Source organism: Poecilia reticulata, linkage group LG13 (assembly GCF_000633615.1).
Source record: "Poecilia reticulata strain Guanapo linkage group LG13, Guppy_female_1.0+MT, whole genome shotgun sequence".
NCBI lineage: Eukaryota > Metazoa > Chordata > Actinopteri > Cyprinodontiformes > Poeciliidae > Poecilia > Poecilia reticulata.
In genome coordinates this window covers 14,887,943-14,911,122 of record NC_024343.1, presented here as the reverse complement: position 1 = coordinate 14,911,122, position 23,180 = coordinate 14,887,943, and the positions used below count along the sequence as shown (strand labels likewise).

Below are 23,180 nucleotides of genomic sequence, written 5' to 3'. Positions count from 1 at the left end.
TCTCTAAAGGTAGCCAAAATATATTATCTGTCTTGTTTTATTTTTATCTCTGAGCGATGAAAACAAAAGCATGACAGTGAGCCCAGTCCCCTTCGCGACTCATACCAACGTATGCATCAAAAAAGACAGAAAGATGAGAAATGCAGCAATACTGGAGTTTCTCTTCCATAGCAACAGAATCATTATTTTTCCTTTTTTTTTTTTTGCATTTTGCTGCAGAGGCCATACAGAGAGTTTGTCAGAAACATAAAACTAATTCATGAAATTTAATAATCCTACATTAAATTGTGTGTCCTACATAATTGCAAGTTTGCACCACATTCAAATAAATGAAGTCTCACTGACAAATGGGGATGGGGGATTCATGGTTGGGGTGCACAGTACTGTTGAAAGGTCCTGGGTTTGAATCCTGGCTTGGGTTTTTTCAGCATTTGGTTTGCATATCCATTACAAGAGGTCAGTGACACTTTAAGCTATATTTTTTTTGACTGGGTAGTGACTACTTAAAACAAAACGTAGAGGGAAAACAAACAAACTTACACAGGTCTTCCTGTGAGGCTGGTGTGAACATGCTGCTGGAAGTCCGGGTACTTGGAGGCCAGGTAGGCGAAGTCCGGAGGCTTGTCCTTGTATCGGTTCCGAGGATGCATAGATTTATTGAGAGCCATGGTGATAATCCTAGTGTCTAACAATAACACACAAACAAACACAAGCAGATATTACCCCCATAAATATTTGGTGTTTATTTTAAAACTACAAACAACAGAAAGCTTTGCCATTCAGAGGAAAACTAATGTTCTTCTACTGACTGGAAAAGTCAGTATTGATATTATATTTTTAGATCTTTCAGTCCAAAAACTGACTGCAGTAAACACAAACTCACACAGAAGCTAACTTTGAAAGCTAACTCTATGACCAACCAAACATCCGGTTTCTGTACCTATTTGGATGAACAGCGGCTTAATCTCGTTGTTCGCAGTATTTCAACTCCGGCGCTGAAATATTAAATGCAACAGAAGATCAAAATGCTCACGTTGTTCAAACGTGTCTCTCTTTCCTGAACGTCTTCCAACGTCACGCTGCTGCGCGTTGACGTCACCGACACGTCCCAGACGTCGTATTTCTTTCTCGCATCTTCCCAAAGTATTTAATCTTTTCCATTTTCACTGTACAAACGTTATTCATTGAGCGCTGCTGGTATTTTATATGAAAGACGATTAGTGTATAAAGATTTACTATTAAGGTAATCCGTCAGTATGAAAAACCTTTGTCAGATGTTGAAATGTTTGACTCTGACAGGAATGTGTCATCCATACTCCAAAATAAAGGTCAGTGGTCCAACCTAATATTGCAATTTTCTACGAATAACCTAGAAAGTCCAGAATTAAGCCACTTAACAATGTGCAACATTACTTGAAAAGATTATTGTTCACAAAAGAGCTAATCTGATTCAATTGAACCAAACCAGCAAAATTTTAAATTGTCTAAATGTGACGAACTGGTGAAGACCTATCCCAAAAACGTTCAAGGCACTCCTTTACCTGTAGGGAAGAAAAAAAAAATAATTTTTTTTTAATTCTTTAATTTAAAAAAATGCATGTCACACAGTCTATGACTTATAATCTTAAATGAAATGTTGCTTCTATATTTTAAATATGTTAGCATTTACTGCTTCCCGCAGTAGTAAGCACTTGAGTGAGTGTCCTTCTCCCTGCAGAAAGAAATGAGGAACTTTGAGCGGCATTTTCAGCCTCTTGGATAAAATTCAGCACTGATTGTGATTTGCATAGGACAATGCAGCTGATTCTGAAAATTTGTATGTTTGCATGAAAAATATGCAGTCTTTCCAGCATGAAAGACTGCAGGAAGTCCCATACCATGATGCTTTACCATTGTGCTTCACAATAGTTCCATTAACTACATTTAAACATAACTTTAATATTAAAACTTTTCTTGCTATTAAATCTGTATTGATCTTCTAATACAGAAATACAATGAAAATAGTATTTTTAAAAACCGTAATGGGCGTATTGTTCAATAAAGGCAAAAAAAAAAAAAAAAAGCAAAACAAAAATTTCACATTTAGTGGCTTCAATGGAGAAGCACAAAGCCATTATTTCAGCCTGGATGGGTATCAATTTCAGATATTTGGTTAATAACTGATCATAGTGCAGAAGTGGAGGCTCTACATCAACAGTTCTTTAATCCACTCCAACAACCTCATCTCCATCTTGAACATCTTCTCAAAAGTCAAGACGTTACAACGTAAAAAATAAAAAGCAGGACACACAAATGCAGATTTTTTTTTTCCTTTTATTATATCGCAAACAATAATGACATCCAGGTATTGTTAACAGTTTGCTGTGTGAAGAGTGAGACCATAGTGGCAAAAACATCATGAGCTCTCCTGTGAGGAGCTTATTGTGCAGTCTGCAGCCCTCCGATGTGGTTCGACAGGCAGCTCAGAGGACACAGAGACCTGCGGCTGGCGGACGACCTGCAGGCTTTCAAAAGGTCGCCCGTCGGTCGCTTCGCGTCGAGCCACGGCAGCACAGGGATTGCTTAGGACCTGCGAATGGCAAAACTGGATTTTCCTCAAACACTTGCATAAAACACCGTCAGCAGCAGCAGCAGCTGTTTTAGAGGGGATTGTTTTCTTAACTGACTTATTAAAAAAATAAAAGAGAGCACACATCAGCCCGACCTCTGGATAACCAACTTCCTTGAATAAAACCAAGGAAGGGAAAAGCATTTTCCAGCTTTTATTGTGAAGGTCTGGCATGTCATAGCGTGATCTGGAGGAGAACTCCCATATCCAAAAGGCCGGAACAAAAACGAGGTTCTTTCTTTCTTTTTTCCTTTTCCAGAGATAAACCAGATTGTACGGACAAACGTCTTAATTTTTGGCTTCAGCTTGCACATTTAACACATCGTGCCGAATTGAACTACAAAACCCAACTGCTTCCCTATTCACCACATTTTGGACAGAGAAAACGGCTTAGAGGGGTGAAAAAAAAAACCAACAAATCAGAGGCAGTATCGAGAGTAAAATTCCCTGAAAGAGATCCTCTCTCCTTTGGGGGCATACTTAGTCTGCCACAATCCGGCTGCATATACAGAAAAAAAAAAAACAGAATCACACACGACAAATCAACCTTTCTAGAAACCAAACGACAGAGCTGTCTGAACGCAACAAGCCAGTCAGAGACCAATCATTTTAGGAAGGAGCATTATGGATCTGTGCCTACTTCTTTAGTTTCCGGGTTTAAAACATAAAAAAAAGAGGCAAATCAGCACAATTCATCAAGCTCCCAACTAGTTACTTCAATCAATCAAATCGGTTAAATACGAAGGACTTGGATTTCCGGACAGCTCTGCGTCCGGATGCAGGTCTCGCATGCAGCTGCGCTACATCGACCGGTCACGAAGGCTCACGGCGGCCACTTCAGCGAAAGCAGCGGATCACCACGTCCAGCACACAGACGAGGAGGGGAAACTCGCCAAAAAAGTAGCAACAAGTCAAGCGGTGCGGCTCCTTAATTAGCAGAGGAACGGCGCTGGAATGGACAGGCTCGTCAGAAACTGGTAGAGGCTTATACTCGTCTCAACATCATTAAACTTTTTAACAGCATCTTCAGTGAAAAACGGGGGATGAGCAGGATTAATGAAAACACCTCAAAGGACAAAGTTAGAGAGAGAAAAGGTTTGAAAGAGTGGAGTGGCTTTCCTTTTCAGTCTGAATGTTTAAGGAGAGCCACTCAGCTCGTTGGTGTGAATGGGCTGCGGTCTAAGGGGCTTTCACGTCGCGAGCCAATCTCATATGTACAAATTTATATTTCCTATTCCTTTTTTCAAAATCATTCTTAATCAAAAATTAAAGATCTTTGCACATCTCATATCAAACCGGGGAGCTGGGCTTCGCTTTAATCATCATGCCTTCGTTTCTCTTCCTGAATATTTAAACGTTTACTTCCTCTAGTGGCACCACAGGACAGCACCTTTGCATGCTTTCCAACTCTGCTTTAGCCGAGAGATTAAAAAAAAAAAAAAAAGGAGAAAGATAATAAAAATCAGCTCAAAACAAGCTACAAAAAGCGAGCCCACCCAGATCTTCAAGGTGCGATTCTTGGACTCTGCTCAGGTGCTGCACAAAGCTTTGCACTGTGACTTAAAAAAAAAGCCAGAAAAAAAAAGCCACTTATATTGAAAAGAGATAATTTATCTAAAGCCCAGCAGCGGTTTATGTGGTCACCCTAAGAGAAGAGTACAAAGCTGTTCAAGTCCCCCAGGTCCAAGGACGACAGTATGAAACATTTGTATATATTTATATGTATATATATATATACACACACAAGGTGTTAAAATGTTACCTAGCTCCACATGTAGAGAAATGGTACGCACACTCGAGAAGTGATGTTATAAAGCTACAGATTAGGTCAATAACGCCCCAGCAGACATCTCTTTGCATCATAATTTGCTCCTCCTGCCTCATTTCTCAAACCCAGCTAGGCACCGACAGACTACAACAGTGAAGGAGAGGAAACGAAAAAAAAAAAAAAAACCTAAATAAAAAAATAGACAAAATAAATCTTACACATAAAGACACTGTCATTTCTTAAATTATCAGTTTTTAGTGCCCTACGTTTTTTTTTGTTTTCTTTTTTTTTACACCATCTGCCTTCAATTGGTCGGGAAGGCTGCAGGAACAGACGCTCAGCCCCGTCGTGTTAAATCTATAGTACTTCTAGACAACGTTATGTATGCAAATTTACAGTATACAATTTTGGATTACCATGCAAGAATACTTTTTTTTTGTGTAACATTTAATAGCTCGATCTACATCCAGGAATAATTTACACAAAAGGACAAGAAGTTATCGGACCAGAGAGCGCTAAGGGTGGATAACCGCGGTGGTGAGTGCAGCCGGGAGGAGGCGAAGATGTGCAGGGGGGGACGAGGTGAGGTGGGGTAAGAGGCGGGGAATCAAAGAGGAGTGAGGGGGTGGTGGGGTTCAGAGGAGCATCAAGGGTAATGAGGTTGGCGGTCCAGTCCTCCCAGGTCCGAATCAGCGACACTCCCATACTTTTACTGTTTGATCTACGCTGCCAGTGACCACGAAGGGCGCAGCCTTGTGGAAATCTGGAAAACAAACAAGAAGGACTTTCAACATAAAGGGCACATAAACAGAAACTAATGCAGCAGGACATACGAGAATATTCCTCTTCAAGATATAATGAACAACATGGATCAAAACGCTAATTGGACCTCAATAGGCCGATGATTACAAAGGCTATTTGAGAAAAAAAAAATCCTGTATCTCACTTATTGGCATAGAGTAGCAAGGTGCAGCTCCTCCCCCACTTGCTGCTGAGCACTGCTGGTCAGCTAGCTTCAATAAGTACATTTTTAATTCTCTTACAAGAGACAAAAAATGAAATATTTTCTAGACAGAGCTTTACAAAAGTAAACAAGCACAATCTGTTTAAAGCTACAGGCTCTACAAAGAGCATAGTCAGGCTAATTAAACAGCTAATTTCAGCCTGTTTTACTCGTATTAGTCTGAAAAAAGCAAAATGGAAAAAAGGATCAACTTAGATTAATTTGAATGACTTTTTTTTTGTCGTAACAGGAATATTTGTTGCATTTTTGTTTAAAATAAATCAATTACATTATGTCAAAGATTTTTATATAAAGATTTTAGAGCTCATATCCTATAACGTAAAACTGTCGTATTTTTAGTCAAGATTTTCATAACGTGAGAATCTTGTAAAGCGCCTCAGTATGCAGTGCTAGGAAAACCTGCGATAAGCAATAATTCTAGTAAATGCAAAGCCAAATATTTTTGATATCTTTTGGGTCAACTAAGATTTGGAGGGTAGGGGAGGGGGAAACTTGCTATTAGTGAAACTGGAACAACTGCACAAAGGTGACACATTAAAGGCCACGTCTTTAAGAGGTCAAAGTGCAGCTTACCCAGAGAGGTAACAAAGTGTTCGTGGGCACTCAGGGTTTTCATGCAGCGCTTGTTCTTGTAGTCCCAGATCCTTAAGGTCTTGTCATCCGCACAGCTCACTATAAACTTTCCTCCAGGGTGGAAGAGGATGCCACGCACCCAGTTATCATGTCCAACCTGAGAGACAGACAAAGGCTGATGTAGCTCCACCTAAATTCATCCTGTTCATGAATATGGATCGTTTATTGCTATAATAAGGCGACCCTTACCAGTGTCATAAGGCACATTCCAGTGCTTACGTCCCACATCTTTATAGTTTTGTCTCTGGAGCCAGACAGCAGAAAAGGCCCGGGCTTTCCACTCTTCTTGGTCTACATAAATACAAAATTACAAAAAAAAAAAAAAAAGTCATGTGAGTAGTTCATTGTTCTCCACCAAAAGATAAAGAAAAGTTTTACCTGCAAACAAGATTATACTTCAACTTTAAATTAAAACCGTCAGGATTTAAACTCAACATTTGCTGACATTTACACACATACTATAAAAATCACGAAGCTCTACATCTGACAAAAGGCACATATACACCAAATCTGGTCTTCATGGAATAGTGGCAAAAAGGGAGATGTTGTTGAAAGACGCTATAAGTAGTTTAATTTACACCAAACTCTGTAAATAACAGAGGAAACATGTGGAAATGTGTAATATGGTTTGATAAGACCAAAACTAATCTTGTACAGCATCCAAAACAGAGAAGGCGAAAAAGGGAAATAAAAAAGGAAAAAAGCAGATCACCCTAGCACACCACCTACACAGTAAACATGGTGGTGGTTGCATGATGCTCTGGGACAACTTTCAGAAGGTGAAATTTGAACACACATCCACTCAGACTGAGTCTTACAGAGAAGTTGCACAGAACAAAGTCCAACAATTTCTGCTTCTTCATATGGAAAAGCGGCAGAGACGCAACTCAAGAGTTTAAAAACGTCTATGCAGCTCAACAGAAAGAGTAGACAAATAAGCTCATTTATATAATTAATTTAGACTAAATCTAAGAGTGTGCCAACTCAACTCCATCACTGCACTGAATCTAAGGTATTAAAAAGAAAAAAAAACATCTTCCAAGCCAGAGAGCACATGTTGGTCTGGAACAACTGCTGCAAGTAAAACACTATTTTAATCCATCAAGGTCACGATTGGACACACTGCAGATCACAAGGCATGATGGGGAGCCTGATCTGACCGGAGGCCATGAGGTTTTTCTCTCAGTTCATCTCAACACCGCCTTCATTCCCGGCTGCTGGCTTCGCGTGGAAATCAGTCTCAGCAGCGGTGACGTTATACGCTCTACAGACGTGTCATTGATGGCGGAGGAAGAACGCAGGCGGTCTGAAGGTGATAATGAGACACGGTGTGAAAACGTCACTGCATCTCGGGACCCAGTTATGAGTTTACCTCTCAGATCTGCCTTAACTCGACGAGCCCGATCGGTCTCAGGAGGTGATTGGAGCACAAGGCTGGACAAAGATTGTCTGATATCTTTTGCCAATTAACTACCAAGATGATTGGTAGAGTGTTTTGCAAATGTGTCTTCAGCAGGACCGATTCACCACTCTAATCTCATACTGGCTGCTTTGTCTGCTCTCCCACCACCTGACAAGCCGCTGCAAAACAGACGCCGCTAAATGCAACGTGAGCCGCAAAACTGATGATCATAAGTTTATTCAAAACAGATGATCATCAAATAGCTAATGGCTGAAACCAAAGACTAATCAATCTGCTAAAAAAAAAACTGCATATTTTTCCATTTAAGCTCATTTATTTTAAAGATTAGAAATACAAAGAAAGAATTCAATTCCTGTTTTAAATAAGAAAAAGACATTTTATTGCCTACATAGCAGTAACTTGGCATTCCTGTAGAGAACTCTTGATCATTTGAGGCAAAGAAACCACGTACTTCAAACATCCGCATGTGAAAAGCTCAGCCCAACCCTAACCTTTGACCTGACAACATACAGCGTAGATCTGTTCATAAATGTTTGGATGAACTGATTAATCTGGCAGCAAAAGGTGCTTAATGGGAGTTTTTTTTCTTTTTTTAAATCGGGTGAAGCTAAAACGATCCCATTTGAGGAGTTCTGGGTAGAGAATATTTACAGACAGGTTTTTTTTTTTATCTACATCTTAAAAGCAAAATGTATATATTTTTGTACAGTTTTGGCTTAATTACTGCTCTGAAAATGTTGATCTTTCTGCAATTGGCCTTTCTTGAGTTACAATTACAAACTTATTTCTGTAATCGATTAATCGTTTCAGCCCTACACCAGCTCCTCACCTCAGAGCCTGTGGCGTCTAGGATGGTGGGGTGTGCGCTCTCTGGAGCCCAGGAGATGCACTCCACCACGTGTTCGTGCTCCCGCAGCTCCGCCTTGCACTCTTTGGTGGCCACGACCCAAACGCGGACCGTCTGATCGTTGGAGCAGCTGGCGATCAGCGTGCCGTCCTGGTTGGGCCGCACCATACGAACCCACTCCCTGTGGCCTGTAAAGGTCTTCACACAGTATCTATTGGGGAGGAAATTACTGATGTTAGATCATCAAAGTGGGTGTAAAGCGTAAAAACACAAAAATGTTGTGATTCTCGTGCGTTTCAGATTGATTCGTGGATATTTTGTGTTTTGTTTTTGTTTTTTCATACCCAGTTGCCACCTCCCACATTTTAATGGTTTTGTCCCTGGAGGCAGAAACAATGTGATCTCCGTTGGGCATGATGGCTACAGATGAAACATTGTGGTCATGTCCTAAAAAAACAAACAAACAAACAATAAAATCAACTATCAGCAAGAAACATGAACATTTAAAACAATAACAAGTCTACTTAGAGCTTTGTTAAGCAGTGTTTCTAAATAATATGTTAATTTTCTTCACACATCTTCAGCACCAAATACTGCAAAGCCAATTGGTGTGGTCGTAATTAGGCAATTAAATGACTAACCAGGCAGACATTTTTTTTTCCCCCAGAGAGAATAAGAGATGCCTAATTAACTAGACGCTGGGCCGTATTTAAGCTGCTAAACTGATGAGGAAGACGGTAAGTATGTCCTAAAAGGCCAGCTCAAGTGTGTGTGAGTGCTCACACACACTGTCAGACTGTGATATAAAGGGGCAGCTCCACAGAAAAGTGTGCTTTGCTGCTGAAGATGATAATTAAACTGCTGTCCAAATAGCAGTAATCCACTTCACCAGTTGGCCTTGTTGGTTTTGTTTTATTAAACAGATGAATTGGTGGGGGAAAAAAAAGGTTGTTAGTATATTACAGGAATGAAACCATCCAGCAGACTCTGGATGACAGATTTGTAGAGAAATCAGGTTAAAATCCAGTGGATATCTGCAGAAGTTGCAATGGTTTCTGCTTGAACACCAAGTGGGTTTATTACCTTCATTAATATTCACACTTCTGATTCACAGGCAGTTATTAATGGGCACCTTTAGTAGAGGTTAGATGCAACTGAGCATGCATTGTATTTGAGTAGGGCCATGTAAACTACACTGCCATAATTCATTTCAGCCATTAGGATGTTAAAATGGTGAAACGAGCTTAAGGATCCGTTTAAACAAGGGTGCATTCACACCAGGCCTTTCAGTCTGCTTTAATCAAACTCTTGCCTAGAAAGTTCGGTTCATTGGAGGAGCTGTTATTGCACAATCAGACTCTGATGCAGATCAAAAAGAAAAAGGCAAACTTTCCAAAAACTGGTTAAATCGGCTCGGTTAAAGTGAACTCCGGTGCGGTTTGAATGCAAATGTGACCAAGCGGACCAGAGACCACTCCACAAACAGGAAGCGGACGACAGCGCAGGTCATTCAGGGTAAATACAACTGAGACAAACGCACAAATCTAACGCTACCTGGAGAAATGACTCGTCTTTCACAAAGGACGAAAGTAAAACAATACAGCCGCCAAAATCTGACGGCACTCCGTTGTTGCCCCAGCAACCCAATCTCCGATAAGTTGAAGACAATAGATGATAGATGATGGATGTAGGGTAGAAATTCTGACATTATGGACACACCGACTATACTGGACTGAGGTTATGTGCTCACAAATATAAAACTGTGTCATCACCATAAATACACCAGAAGATGCATTGTTTCATAATCTGAATAAGGCAAAACGGAGCCTTGAAACGAAACCCCACATGATCAATGTTTAATCAGGATGCAAATCCCACAAACTGATCGTCCCTGTAAACACAGTGAAGTCGCCCTTGGATGGCATCTGTTGTGACCGTCAGGTTGGTCTGAAGTGGCAACAAACAGCACGTGTGCCACCTGAACACGATGTTCAAGTCAAACAACATTTAGTCAGCAGTGACCTGGAAACAACAACAACACCGTGTGCACAGAGAGCCGGAGACGGCTGCTTCGTCCTCTCACCGTGCATGGTCCTGATGCACTCAAAGCCTTGGAAGTCCCACAGTTTGATAGTCATGTCTGCAGAGCAGGACGCCAGCAGCTTGCCAGTCTGGTCGAATGAGATGTCCTGAACCGAATCTGTGTGGCCTTTCAGTGTGCGTTCAAAGTCTCCCGTCTCGTAGTCCCACACCTGCACACACAGTATGGAGTGATTATAATTAATTCAATGCACAAAAGCTTTTTTGATTCCTAATGAAAATATAAAAGGCAATACACAAATTAGACAGCCACAATTTGTGTCACAGAAATATTTTCAACCACTAATGTCACCATTTTCTGATCTTTGTTCACCAATACAGAGGAGTTCAAATTTATACAATACAAAACTAATCAACTACAATTTAAAAAGATTTTTTTTATATAAATTAACGTGAAACAAATCAGTTTGTTATTATTAAAAAAGGGCTTGATAAAAGCCAGCAGACCATTTGTTGTGCTAAGTCTGGCACCGCCAACTGGACTGCAGACAGAATATGGTGTGAACAGTGAAGAGCCTGATTCTTTAGCCTGAGAGAGCTGTTCAGTCTGTGGCTTTTGAGCAGACAGACGGTTTGTCACAGGATAAACCTTCCTCTGGTCCCTCTCTTGGGGTGAGGGGATTCTGGGCATACGGTGACAGGAGATGCCCCCCCTCCCCCCCCTTCCTTCGCAGTGCTCGCTCTGAAGGAAGCTACAGATGGCCAGGAGGTGCAAAGTGCAGAGGGGGGAAATGTGTTTGTACAGCACATTGCATTATTCATCTGTAGCTTCTGAGCTATAAACGCACTCCCCGTGGAGCTGCATTTTTACGCTTTCTTAATAATGTGCATCATTACAGTGGAAATGGCTTTCATCTGAATTCAAAAACAAATTACATTTGCTTTTTAGGGAATACAAACTAAGTTAGGTTCTGTGTCACTTAAAAAACCCGATGCTTCTTATCAGATCTACAAGGTTTCCCCCAGAAAGCTTGCCAAGCCCGATGGTTGGGCGCAATGAAAGTCATTCATCGTGTTTTTGAGCTAAATTTTTTTTTAAAGTTGACAGAAAATTTAAAAATATCACTTGATAATCATGTGTTATTGACAGATTGAAAGATTAATACTTGGAATAAATGCGAACATAAAAAAACTTAAATGAGCAATGCTTAGCCTGGTGGGGGCACAAATAAAGCCTGGTGGCCCGCCGGACTTATAAAACACTGGGGGAAACCTTGTATCTAAGTGGGACGTGATACGTGATGTTAGGAACCGGGACTTCAGCACATTCATTTTAATTAATTGCTTAGATTTAATATGCAACAAAATATTATGGACTTAATCAAAATTTTAATTAGACCAGATTTACAGAGTGAAGGCAAAAATATAAAACTCAAACTGGATAATCCATTGATCTGAAAAATATTAGCGAGCTACTCCAGAGTTGCCATCCTGGCTGCTTCTCCATCAGTAAAATATGTCCTGGTAGGTTGTCATTATGGATTTATCATCGCTCCAAGTTTAGAATATGGTTTTATAATCTAACCCTGTCTTAAATTGGTCATCAATTCCCTGATTTGTCTGGTCTTCAGGTTTTTATTGAGGAGAAATTACACACACCCGTGTTAGTCACAGAAAAAGGTGTGGAACAAATACATAATACTTGAGGTTTTAATTGGCAACACTTTATTTGAAGGGGTGTGCATAAGACTGACATGACACTGTCATAAACATGACATAACATCTGTCATGAACATAAAGAAGTCTTTATGAACGTTTATGACAATTGTCATGAAGTGTCATTCGGTAAATAATGACAATGCAAATTTGCTCTAAAAATTGCAATGAAAGCCTATTAAAAATGCCAACTTTGCATGATTTTGTAAATTATGATAATTTAATGCAAAGTTAGCATTTTTAATGGACTTTCAATGCAATTTTTAGAGCAAATTTGCATTAAAAGTGTCATTATTTACCGAATGTCACTTCAAGACAACTGTCATAAACATTCATAAAGACTTCTTTATGTTCATGACAGGTGTTATGTCAGTCTTATGTATATCCCTTCAAATAAAGTGTTACCGTTTTATTTTTTAAAATATATGAAAAGCGCATTTCATTTTCCTTCCACCTCACATTTAGGAACAACGTTTAGTCTGGAGGTTGTAATGTGACAAAATATGAATACTTCTGGACAGAACTGCAAGTCACTCCAAAATAAACAATATTAGCTTCTTAACTATGCATTTATAATGTGCCGTCTAGGTAAACTCAAGATTTCCAAGTTAATAAAAGGTAAATTTAAATAAACCGTTTCAACAAGAAATTATGTGTTGCATGTTTTTGTTTGCAAGTCAGTTTGTTACCTGTAGAGTTGACTAACTAAGCAGTGCTATTCCTTTAATCTCTCTGTTCTGGCTCAGTGAAAGCCAACATGTGTTTTTCAGCCTGTTTCTAACAAAACAAGTCTGTGTGATTGAAAATGTAATGGAGCTCCTAAGGTGGAAAGTAGGACACAGTCAGGTCTAACAACAGGAAGAAAAGGTAAGCAAGGAAAGACGAGCAGAGAAGCAGGGCTGAATTCGCAAATTAGAGTCGGAGCCTGACTGCTCCTCGGGGACGGATAGCTGAAGGTGGGTACTCATGGTGGGACGGTTAATGGTTTAAGTGGAAGATAAATTAGCCAGAACGCTGAGAGGCGGGGTGTAGAGGGGGGATCACTGTGCCAAAACGCGGAGGAAAAGATCCCTGCTGTGTGGGTGTGGGCTAGTAGGAAACGTACAAGTGTCCATTATTGTCTCATGAATAATAGATGCATAACAAACAGCTCAGCAGAGTATTGGGATTGTGCAGTGAGGCAGTGGAGGGATGCTGCAGCAAAAGCTGCCCAGAGGCAGGTTGACGGAGTTATATATGGATTCTACAGACGTCTGGATGGCAAGAGAGAGATCCTTGATGCAGAGGGGGAGAAAAGGCTGAAGGGAATGCAGTGGAGGTGAAATAACAGGAGGAATGACCAGCTTCATTTAACTGAATGTTAGCTTCTGTGGAAAAGAAATTGGACAAAATGAAAATAGAGACAAGAGTTAAGAATGCTTCTGAAACCCTAAAGTGCATTTAAAAGTGTCCTCTACTGCAAACACCCTGAAGTAAAAGACATTAGCATATCTAAATATCATCCATACAGAGCAACAGCTGTGCCATCTGTACAATCAGGGAGAGAAAGGCATAGGAATTATTCCTTTTGCAAAAACGGGATGCAACCATTTACAGAACATTAACTCAGTCTAATATAAATACTGTCAGAAGAAAATATATTTGCTGTAATTGGATATAAATTAAGATGTAAAAAAAAAAAGTAATTTCAGCCATCCATGACATATTTAACATCTGAGAACTATATCATAATCATGCTGTAGGATGTTGTTGAAATGAACTTAGTTGAAAACATAATGTTTATATGAAAATGGTTACGAGAAAACAGGAAAAAATATAAAATCCCACAATTTGCCACTTCTAAAAATGTACAACAAAGTCCACAGCAGGCAGCCTTCTCCAACAATGACCATTGTTGTACCACTGTGTGTGGCTCGTACTGCCATGTGTGTTCAGCATATCAAGCCAGAGTAAATATCTGCTGCTTCAAGAGCAAAATATGTCAAGAGTTTCTCTTCCATCAGGCCGAAACCCTTAACGCATTGCATTTCACAGTGTTCATTTCAAATGAAAAAGCCATTGTTATGAACTGCAACCAAGCAGTTTTCAACGCAAATTACAGAAACTAATGAAAATAACCGTTTAGTGCGACTGTGAAGATCCTTAATTGCCACATTGACATCTTTAAGACTCCAGCTGTTCCAATATGGCAGACGTTTTCTTTTGTCTTTGTACATTTCTGATCTGATTGTAGCTGGAAAACTATTCTTTGTTTCTTCAAACTTAAGTTGCGCAGAGCTTTCATGCATCCAAGAAAATTATTAGTAAAAGTGTTCTGAGTCCCAATCAAGGCACTTTGAAACCATGTTGGTGTTCTTGTCTTTTCCTATCAATCAGCATTTTTCACTTTTCCAGCAACACCAACAGAAACACTGGCTGCTAAATATTACTGGACAAAAGGTTCTTCCCAGTCGGTACCTTTTAACAAACCACTTAAAACTCTGAATTTTCCCTTCGATATTTACAGAATCCTCTCCTTATAGGGGCACTGACCTTTATTGTTGCGTCCTCAGAGGCCGACACCATGACGCTGAAGACCGGGTGGAAGATGACGCGGGTGACGGGGTTGCGGTGGCCGCTCAGCGCGTATCTTTCAGGCGGACGCGGGATCCACTCTTTGGGGTCACGCTTCTGACTTACTGGTCCACCCAGGGTGATTTCCTCTTTAGCTTCATTCAGCTTCGACTCGAGCTCCATCACCTGCCCAGAGTTCACAGCGTTACAGGAAAATACAGGTGAAATAACAAAAACGGGAAAGTGTGTTTGGTTATCAGCTTTTACCCAACATATTATTTAAACTTGTGTCCATGATTTCTTTTTTTTTTTTTTTTTTTTTAGCACCGTGTTCAGCTGTAATGTCACGAACTGTTCACAAGACTGTAATCCCCACAAGCATTCTTAGAGGAGGAAAAAAAAACACCCCACAAACCTTCTTTTGTAATCTGATGACTGAGGTCCATTTTTTTTCCAAAAGGCCAGCGTACTTCTTATCCAGTTCTTCATTCTGTACAGGAACAAGAGGATATCAGACACAAAGAAAGCCAATCAAAGTCATGAGCTCAGCATAATCAGTGGGGCCTAAGGAACGGGGGCCAGCTGGAGTGGCATGTTGAGGTCTGCAGCTATAGCAAAAGAGAACAGGGAATTATTTACACACCACACACAGACCAAGGCTGGCTTCCAGACTCTGCCAACCTACTGTACACCACACACACTTATACTATGCACGCACACACACACACACACACACACACACACACACACACTAGTCCTAATCCTTCTCACACAAGCTAATCTCTTGCAGAAAGGCTTAGGCAGCTTACTGCCACACAGCCGGGACAGAGGCAGCGGTGGAAGTTAACTTGTGGCAGCGCTGGCAGACAAGTCTGATTCCACCTTCAGGCTGATGCTCTGAGCTGGTCCCTAGTTGTGGCCTTTGTTGACTAATTTTGCTACGTGTCCATCACAATTTCAAATTGTGTTCAAAACAACTAGGTTTGCGCTGCCGTTTCAGATATTTTGATTTAGAGTTTTTAACCTTTGAGGAAAGACGAGTCTAAGTTGAAAACATTGAGGAAATTGGGTTAAAATTAAAAGTGACAAAGTGAGAGGGTTTGAGTGAAAACAAATCAAAACAATTACTCTTTAATGCGGACCTTTGCTTTTATACATCTTAAACTGTACCTCCATTTGAGGTGGACAAAGAAATCCAGTGATTTTACACTTAGCCAGTGACCGGCCTGAAGTGGACCGCTTAACTTAACTTAACTGAGGAGCAACATTTTAAAAAGCCGTTTGATTTAATCTAATTGAAGAAGTCACTTCTAATAGTCTTGAAACAGTGTTTTTAGATCTCTACTTGTTGTACAGGGAATACAATAAGGCTGTTAGTAATGCTAACAGTCCCAATCATTAGATGTTGATGCTAAAGACCGCTTAAAGCTCAACCTCGGTATTCTCATCCTGGCTTTGTTCTGAAATAACAGTGAAATCCAGTTTAGCTGTAGTGTTTTGTAAGACCTCTCTCACACAGTGTGACATCACCTTTAGTCCCACTATAAATAACTAATAATCGATCGCAACAGGCTTTATAGGGCATCTCTAGAGACTTATAATAAAACACTTCTGACAACAAAATTAAACTTTTTCATCTCAAGTACCAGGTTGGATACTCTCATTTTTTAATTTAACTGGATCTTATAATTTGGCGCCTTTGGTATTTTAATGCGTTAGATACCACATTAAAATGTCACATTCTGTCATTCCTTTTAGTGGAGTTTTATTTGTTCAGGCAGCCATGTCCCATAACTTCAAGGATTTTAATACAGTTGCAGCTTTCTGATGATGGAGAGTCAGTTCTCCAACGTCTCATTTCCACTGAACGGTACGTTGCGGTTCGGTACGCCGTCTTATAGTCCGGCGTATTCAGGAAAACGTTTCCACCACATGTTAAACTCTCACTGGGCAGAGAGGTTAAACCCAAACTCACATCATATGACTTTGATAACAAACTGGACGCACTGGTATGTCTCATGCTCGTCTCAAGCAGTGACGTTTTTCTCCTCCTCAATCAATGAACTGTTGTGTGACGCTGATAGCTCCGCCCTAACTGTACCATCGTCCTACGGCTCTACAGGGGAAAAGTGATGCATGAACTGCTTTTACTATGGAAACCACAACAACCCGTGCTGCACTGCTCAGTGGAAACGAGGCAAAACTGCTAACGTTGTTTGAATAATAATTTTCAAGCTAGAAAAAATATAGATTTAATGTTGGTAATTGTAGACCTTCACATACTCACAAATCAGAGATCTACCCCTCTAATTGGTAGATTTCTTCCCTTCTCACCTTTGTGCAATACTAGGTTCCTACTAGTACTACAAATAAACAGGAGGTATTGTTTTATGTTGAGCAAACAACAGATCCAGTACCTCTGTGTGTGTCTGCCCATGCCTTGAGGGTGCTACAAACTATCAAAGCATCAAAAACCCACACTGACAGACAGCTACAGCGTCAGTGAGAGGGAAAATTAACATTGTGCTCCTACTTCACAGCTACACCCTCAGCTCTAAACAAAGCAACATCATCCAGAAGATTTTCTTGCAGTACCAGAGTCTCTACGTCTATCCATCTAGAGCACTTTCCTAATGACAGAATGGGGATTCCTCAGAAGGACCCAAACTATAAAAAGGAAAGACACATAAGGAGGGGTAATGAAGGAGGAAAAGGAAATATAATAAAAACGAAGAGGGAATCTCGTCTGGACAAGTCTTCAATCATCTGCCATCTGCCTGGATGTTAACACACAAAGATGCAAACTGAACCACAAGTGCCAGACAGTGCAGTCTGCCAGTCTGTTGGCAATTCATGATGAACATATGTGTGTTTTCCTGTGCATGCAGGTATGTGCATTTTCTTTCATCTAGGAAAAAAAAAGGAGAATGACTTCCATTAATTATTTCTGCTAGAGACTGATAAGTCCTGACCTCAACCTGCAACTTAAGTAGCCACAAGGTGAAGGACATTTAAGTGGATAAAATTTTCCCTCCAAACTAAAATATTGTAAAAAGCTTAATGATGAGGAATCGGGAATATGGGGCTAAACCACTTGGCTGTTTGGCACGGCTCTGCTAAGGTGTGTGTGGCTCAGTGCTACAACCCAACAGGGTGCAATGATCCCCTCTGTGCCATTCATCTATTATTCATGCTGCTTCCAAAGAGCTGCCACATGGAAAATGACTGGGAGGGAAGCGGATAAAGACACACCAGCAGAGCATCACGTGGAGGCAAGGTGAAAGACTGCTGTATGAGGCTGAAAATACGAGGCTGAGCCGACGATTGAAAGAGGATCTAAATATATTAGAAATAATTGCCATGCAATGAACAGCAGCTACTAAAAATGCTTTTAGTTAAAGCTCTGCATTCCTCCTTTATGTTGTTCTAACGCTAAAATATCTATCATCCAAGTAACAATCTTTATAAATTTTAATGAGAGCAAGGGGCAAAAATAGATGCTATTGTAATTCTAATAAAATGTTCATATCTTTGGTTATGAATATGCTTACTCTCATGTTAATCATGTTCTTTTATATATGAAAAGAATGAAAACAAACCCCCAGATCACTACAAATATTTTTCAAACTAATTTAATCTCATTGTATTTTTGTTAAAGTCAAACAAAGCACAAAAGATCATCCTGCAAGAAAACGAGAGAGAGCAAGGCTTTCAGCGGTTCACAAGAAAGCTGGATGGAGAATATTAAATGTGGTTCTTTTCATCCTTTCAAGCTTTTAGCCTTTTTGTGGAATATACACAGCATGGAAAAGCTGTTTTTGCAATACTAACCATTTTATTCATTAACAAGCTGAAGACAATGTGAGAAAAAAAATATGAAATGTGAATCGTTTCACAGCAGTTGATCTCTCATAAGGTGTCATTTCATCTCTGCTCTCAATAATGGTTACCAACATCTGCTCAAGAGGGAAAAGCAAAAAGGTTCAAAGATATTTCTTTCCTTTTTTTTTTTTTTTTTTTACATCTTAGTATATTGCAGTGCTAAAGAAAAATCGGGATCAGCTAAAATGGTCAAAGATCCACAAACCAGAGACCTGGAATGAACCAGAAAATTCAGATCTGTGCATGTCTGGTAGCAAGAAGAACCCAATAAGTTTCAGGTGAATGAAAGCTTGGTTACTAAAATCCTGCTGCACCTCGCCCCCCATCACACAACTCAGGCTAATTGGGTGCAGGTGCTCCTGGTCACACTAGAGAACACGTCGACTAAAATGAGAAATAAATGGGGAATCAAGACATACTGTTAGTATAAATTGGTGTTTGTGCAGGGCGGATGCGTGTGTCCGTTTTTAATCTACTCACATTATCTAATTCCGCTTCCTTCTTGAAAGTGGAGTAAGCCTCTTCGTATCCATTGGAACGTAGATAATCGGCTATTGCTCGATTTCTGAAAGAGACAAAGAGGAGCCATAATTAGTTCTCCAGATTAGCAGACTAGATAGTGGTTAAAGTGCCATGAGAAACGACATGGTTAATGGGAAACGCATTCAGAACAGAAGACAGAAAATGAGCACGTTCAGCAAAAGGTGTCAGACAAAGATGCAAATTGAACATGTTCCCCCCCCCACACACAGGATTGGATCACTAAAAGAAATCCAAATGCTTCTGCATGCATAAATCCAGCTGGCACTGCCTGTAGCGTCATGTACACACCCTCTCATGCTCTCTGCTGCAGATATATTTCTATCAGTTTGCCACAAATTCAGAGCGTATCTGTAATGAGTTCCTACTGCTCTGGGCAAACAAGGAGAACGGACAACTCCCCGTGGTGTATCTATGTGGAAAATGAAACCCAGTGTCTTCATCTCACCATCGCCAACCCCACACAGAGAAAGAAACAGACAAAAATCACTGGCAGACACAATAATCCCTGCAAACCCAGCAAGCTTCTGGCTGCTGGTGCTTCTCCTCGTCAGGCTCAGGTTTGCAGACAAACAAAAGCAGCACTTCGAAGACACAAAAGGTGGCGGGGATCCAAGCGGTAGGCCTGCAAATTCAAAAATGTGAAGATAGATGGACAGATAGTGCAGACAATAGAGTAGGCAGACACGGCTGAAAGCCAGGAGAGGGGAAGTTGCCTTCACTCTTCCGTTTTTTTTTGGGGGGGGGGTTTAAGTCTCGTGAGCTTCCACCTAAAACACACACACACGCATTCAACACACATACACACAGGGCTGGGTTACGACTGCAGAATCAGCAGCAGTTCAATTTACCAAGAGTTATTAATGAGGCTTAAGTCACAGTCTCAACAGGTCAGGTTTTATTCTCCATTTAATTAGTTTCTCATGAGGGTGCAGAAAAGGGAATAATGTATAGTGCTGCTTCTCCACCAACTAACAGCGTCAAACCGAAAGGCAAAGGTTAAATTGTTCATAGGTTGTTCATGTACATTTCCTTTAAGAAGCTAATGTAAATGTTATCAATGTAAAAGATTGGACTTAGTTTATATGGTAATATTAAAAACTATATAGTACTGTGTTCTGATTTTTTTAAAATTATTAGATCAAAGATAATCAGTTAATGTAGGGATGGTAAAAAAAATCTTGATCATAAAATGCATTTTTAATCATATTCAAAATAAAAATAGAAGTTTCTAACGAAAAAGGAACTTAGATGTCCTAATTAGTTATTAAGTGAAGTTGTAATATGTTCATTAGCTTGATGTAAAAATAAAATAATAAGAAAAAAATGTTTGTGTCTGAAGTGCAATCTTTAGGAAATATGGTGATATTTGCAATGTGATTTACACCAAAATGTAGATATTAGATTTACATTTATTGGACCATCATCACCTGAATAAGCTTTTCAGAGTCAATCTGAGTCTGTATGAAACTGTATGAATGAATCTGTATTATCATACAGACAAATCAGGTGACTGTTTAGTCACCTGACTAGTTTTGTTTGTTCAGCTCATGTTGCATCCATACTTTGGATTTTCCTAGCTCAAAAATAATAAAAATTACAATAAGGACGGCTCCTGATGTCAGATTTTCTAAAGTTAGCTTTCACAAAGCAGCCCCACTTTGATATCCAAAACCGCTGCTGTGTGAATAAATTGCATTAAAAGCTGTAGGTATAAAACCATTAATGGTTTGTTTCACGTTAAAGCATCCGATTGCTGGACAACCTCAGACTTTGATCACATTCCTTTAGTGTTTGAATGCATAAAATGGACAGAAATAAACTGATCTATAATGCTTTTCTCTGGTTAAAAACACTGGTGTGAAACACCTGTAATTAAACTTCACAACATTCAAAGCACAAAGTTTATAAAGCAGCAGAAATACTTCCTCTGTCAGCTTTGTCTGTGCATAATTAAGTGGAACTGCAATGAATTATGCAACAAGCCGAAACATCAACAAGTCAAAGCTAAACACGAAATATGCTAAAATTAACGCAGCACTTTAATGAACTGCTGAAAAGGATAATATTGTCAGCAAGATGTGAGAGAATAATGAGGCCAATGTTCCACTATCTGTAATACAAGACATTTTTACCAAGAGGTCATCTGAAAATTCACATTTTCTTTCACTCTGGTTCTTTATGAGTCATTCAGTTTTATAAAAAAAAAAAACTACAGAACTTCCAGTTATAGATTCCAACAGGCTTATTCTGATCAATTATTTAATAATTTTTTCTTTTCAACTTGAAAATTTTGAAACCAAAATAAAAAAAGACAATGAATTCAAAAGGCATCAAAGCAAAATGTTTCCTCTGCAACCCAACATCTTCTTGCCCTCCGATGTTTCCACAGACCATTAACGCCAGAAGATCCCCGACAAGCTGTCAGAGAGGCAACGCTTCGCTGTGCCAGTATGAAGAGCCACAATCTGTCAGCCCAGCCTGTGCCCCCTGTGCCCTCTCAGGCAGCGTGCAGCATTAAAACCCCTTTCTTCTTACCACCACCTGAATCCCCATGACAACAGGAGCAGACCTCGTTACAGCTCAAGGTTGGCAGGAGGTCGCCTGCAGCCCGCTTGCAAGCAAAAGTAGTAACGAGAAGGGCCTTGGTGTTGCAGCATGTCTGGGAAAGTCTTTAAATGTGTAGGAAACTGATGCAAAAAAGTGGATCTCAAGACGGAGGAGAGAGCCGAACAAAAAGTGGCTTTACGTCGATCTTAAAATAGAAAAAAAATAATGTTTTTATCTCATCCACATTCAGAGGCAGATCAAGAGAACGGGTTGATGTTGGTAAACGTTTCATTTTTCTCCTGGTGTTCCAACAACACAGCGCTCAAACACATTAACACACCCACCTACAGAGCTAAAAGCACCGACAAGGCGAGCCCACCACTCCCTAAACACATCGTTTCCCCCTGAATGTGGCTAACGCATCCCACATCCATCAATATGTATTTTTGAAAAGACAGACTGATTGTATTAAAAAGAAAAGAAAAGAAAACACAGGCAACCAGATTGATGTTCACTGATGGCAACAGAAAGGGTGCAAGCTAGCTGGTTTCCATGGTTACGAACAGCTAGATGAGTAGAGAGATGGAGAGAAAAAGCTGTGGACAGAGATGCCACACAAGAGGGGCTAAAACAAAACAGTGAGACAATAACTACGAATCTCACTTCCCCTGAGTGAAATTAAAGGCCTGTCCATGTGAGGACATAGAAACGGCTTAGGAGGCTCGCGAATGGCTCAAAAATTGTTGACCTGCAGGGTCTGAGTGAAGCCTGTCCCGTCTCATGTGGGTGACATTAGTGCTGCGATCTGTGCTATGGCTGTAGCTCAGATGAGTGAGGCGGCATAAACGGCCGAGTGAACAGATACAAGCAAAGGATGAGGGGCGCGTGAGCTCATCCTTCAGAGAAAGGAGGTGAGTCAGCTGAACTGCGTCACATCCTCCCGTTTCCTGTTATATGATCACATCATCAATGAAGTGACTCATATAATCCCATCTGAAAAATAAAGTGATCACAGCTTCTGGGTAAAAGACACAAAAAAAATATAATAATTTATATGAATCATTTTAAAATGTCAAAAAAATAAACAGGTGGATAATATTTACACAGTGATTGATGGGGTTAACTGTGCAATGCCTTATGGGTTTTGCTGTATATTTTGTCTCATTTCTCTGTTTTACTACAATGCTAGAAACAAACCAATATGAAAGAGATCCATATTCCTCTTCCATATTGGAAGAGATCCATATTGGTTTGGATCTCTTCAAACCAACCAACAGATGTTCACCATAATATTAAACAGGTTTGAACAAAATGCTAATCCAGTTAACTGCTGATGAAAGAAGTGTAATTTTACCTTTCAGGCCTACAAGATGGGTGATATTCAAAGCAAACCCAGATTATTTTGTATCAAAGGAGGAAATAGACCAAAAATAAACCTGCAGATCTGACTTACACTTAATCTTGTTTGTGAATTTTATGTTTTAAGTGTATTAAATTAGTCATTTAAAAAAGAAAAACACCTTGTGCTTGATTGGGTTACTTCTAATCAGGACCAAAAGAACCGTGAAATATTTTTCAAAGTGCTCAAACAAACTA

At 39.9% G+C, this 23,180-nt stretch overlaps 2 protein-coding genes across 3 annotated transcripts in view; both read right to left on the bottom strand.

Annotated features, from left to right (window-relative positions):
- The window catches only part of mettl16 (methyltransferase 16, N6-methyladenosine), a 42,907-nt gene extending 41,817 nt beyond the window's left edge, over positions 1 to 1,090 (bottom strand). Inside the window, exons 1-2 of one of the 2 annotated variants that reach the window (XM_008425617.2) lie at positions 941 to 1,090; positions 541 to 685 (exon numbers count right to left, since the gene is read on the bottom strand). In XM_008425617.2, coding sequence (XP_008423839.1) covers positions 541 to 668 — 128 coding nt within the window. In that variant the 5' untranslated portion in view covers positions 669 to 685; positions 941 to 1,090. Of the gene's footprint in view, positions 1 to 540; positions 686 to 940 lie in introns of those variants that run through there. The other variant, XM_017308052.1, reaches the window with a different exon arrangement.
- A 1,203-nt stretch (positions 1,091 to 2,293) lies between these two features.
- LOC103474550 (lissencephaly-1 homolog) overlaps positions 2,294 to 23,180 on the bottom strand; it is a 33,663-nt gene continuing 12,776 nt past the window's right edge. The window contains exons 3-11 of the mRNA XM_008425615.2: positions 18,975 to 19,059; positions 15,028 to 15,102; positions 14,592 to 14,798; positions 10,387 to 10,555; positions 8,648 to 8,750; positions 8,286 to 8,514; positions 6,223 to 6,324; positions 5,974 to 6,130; positions 2,294 to 5,139 (exon numbers count right to left, since the gene is read on the bottom strand). Of these exons, the coding sequence (XP_008423837.1) occupies positions 5,066 to 5,139; positions 5,974 to 6,130; positions 6,223 to 6,324; positions 8,286 to 8,514; positions 8,648 to 8,750; positions 10,387 to 10,555; positions 14,592 to 14,798; positions 15,028 to 15,102; positions 18,975 to 19,059 (1,201 nt within the window). The 3' untranslated portion in view covers positions 2,294 to 5,065. The remainder of the gene's footprint in view (positions 5,140 to 5,973; positions 6,131 to 6,222; positions 6,325 to 8,285; positions 8,515 to 8,647; positions 8,751 to 10,386; positions 10,556 to 14,591; positions 14,799 to 15,027; positions 15,103 to 18,974; positions 19,060 to 23,180) is intronic.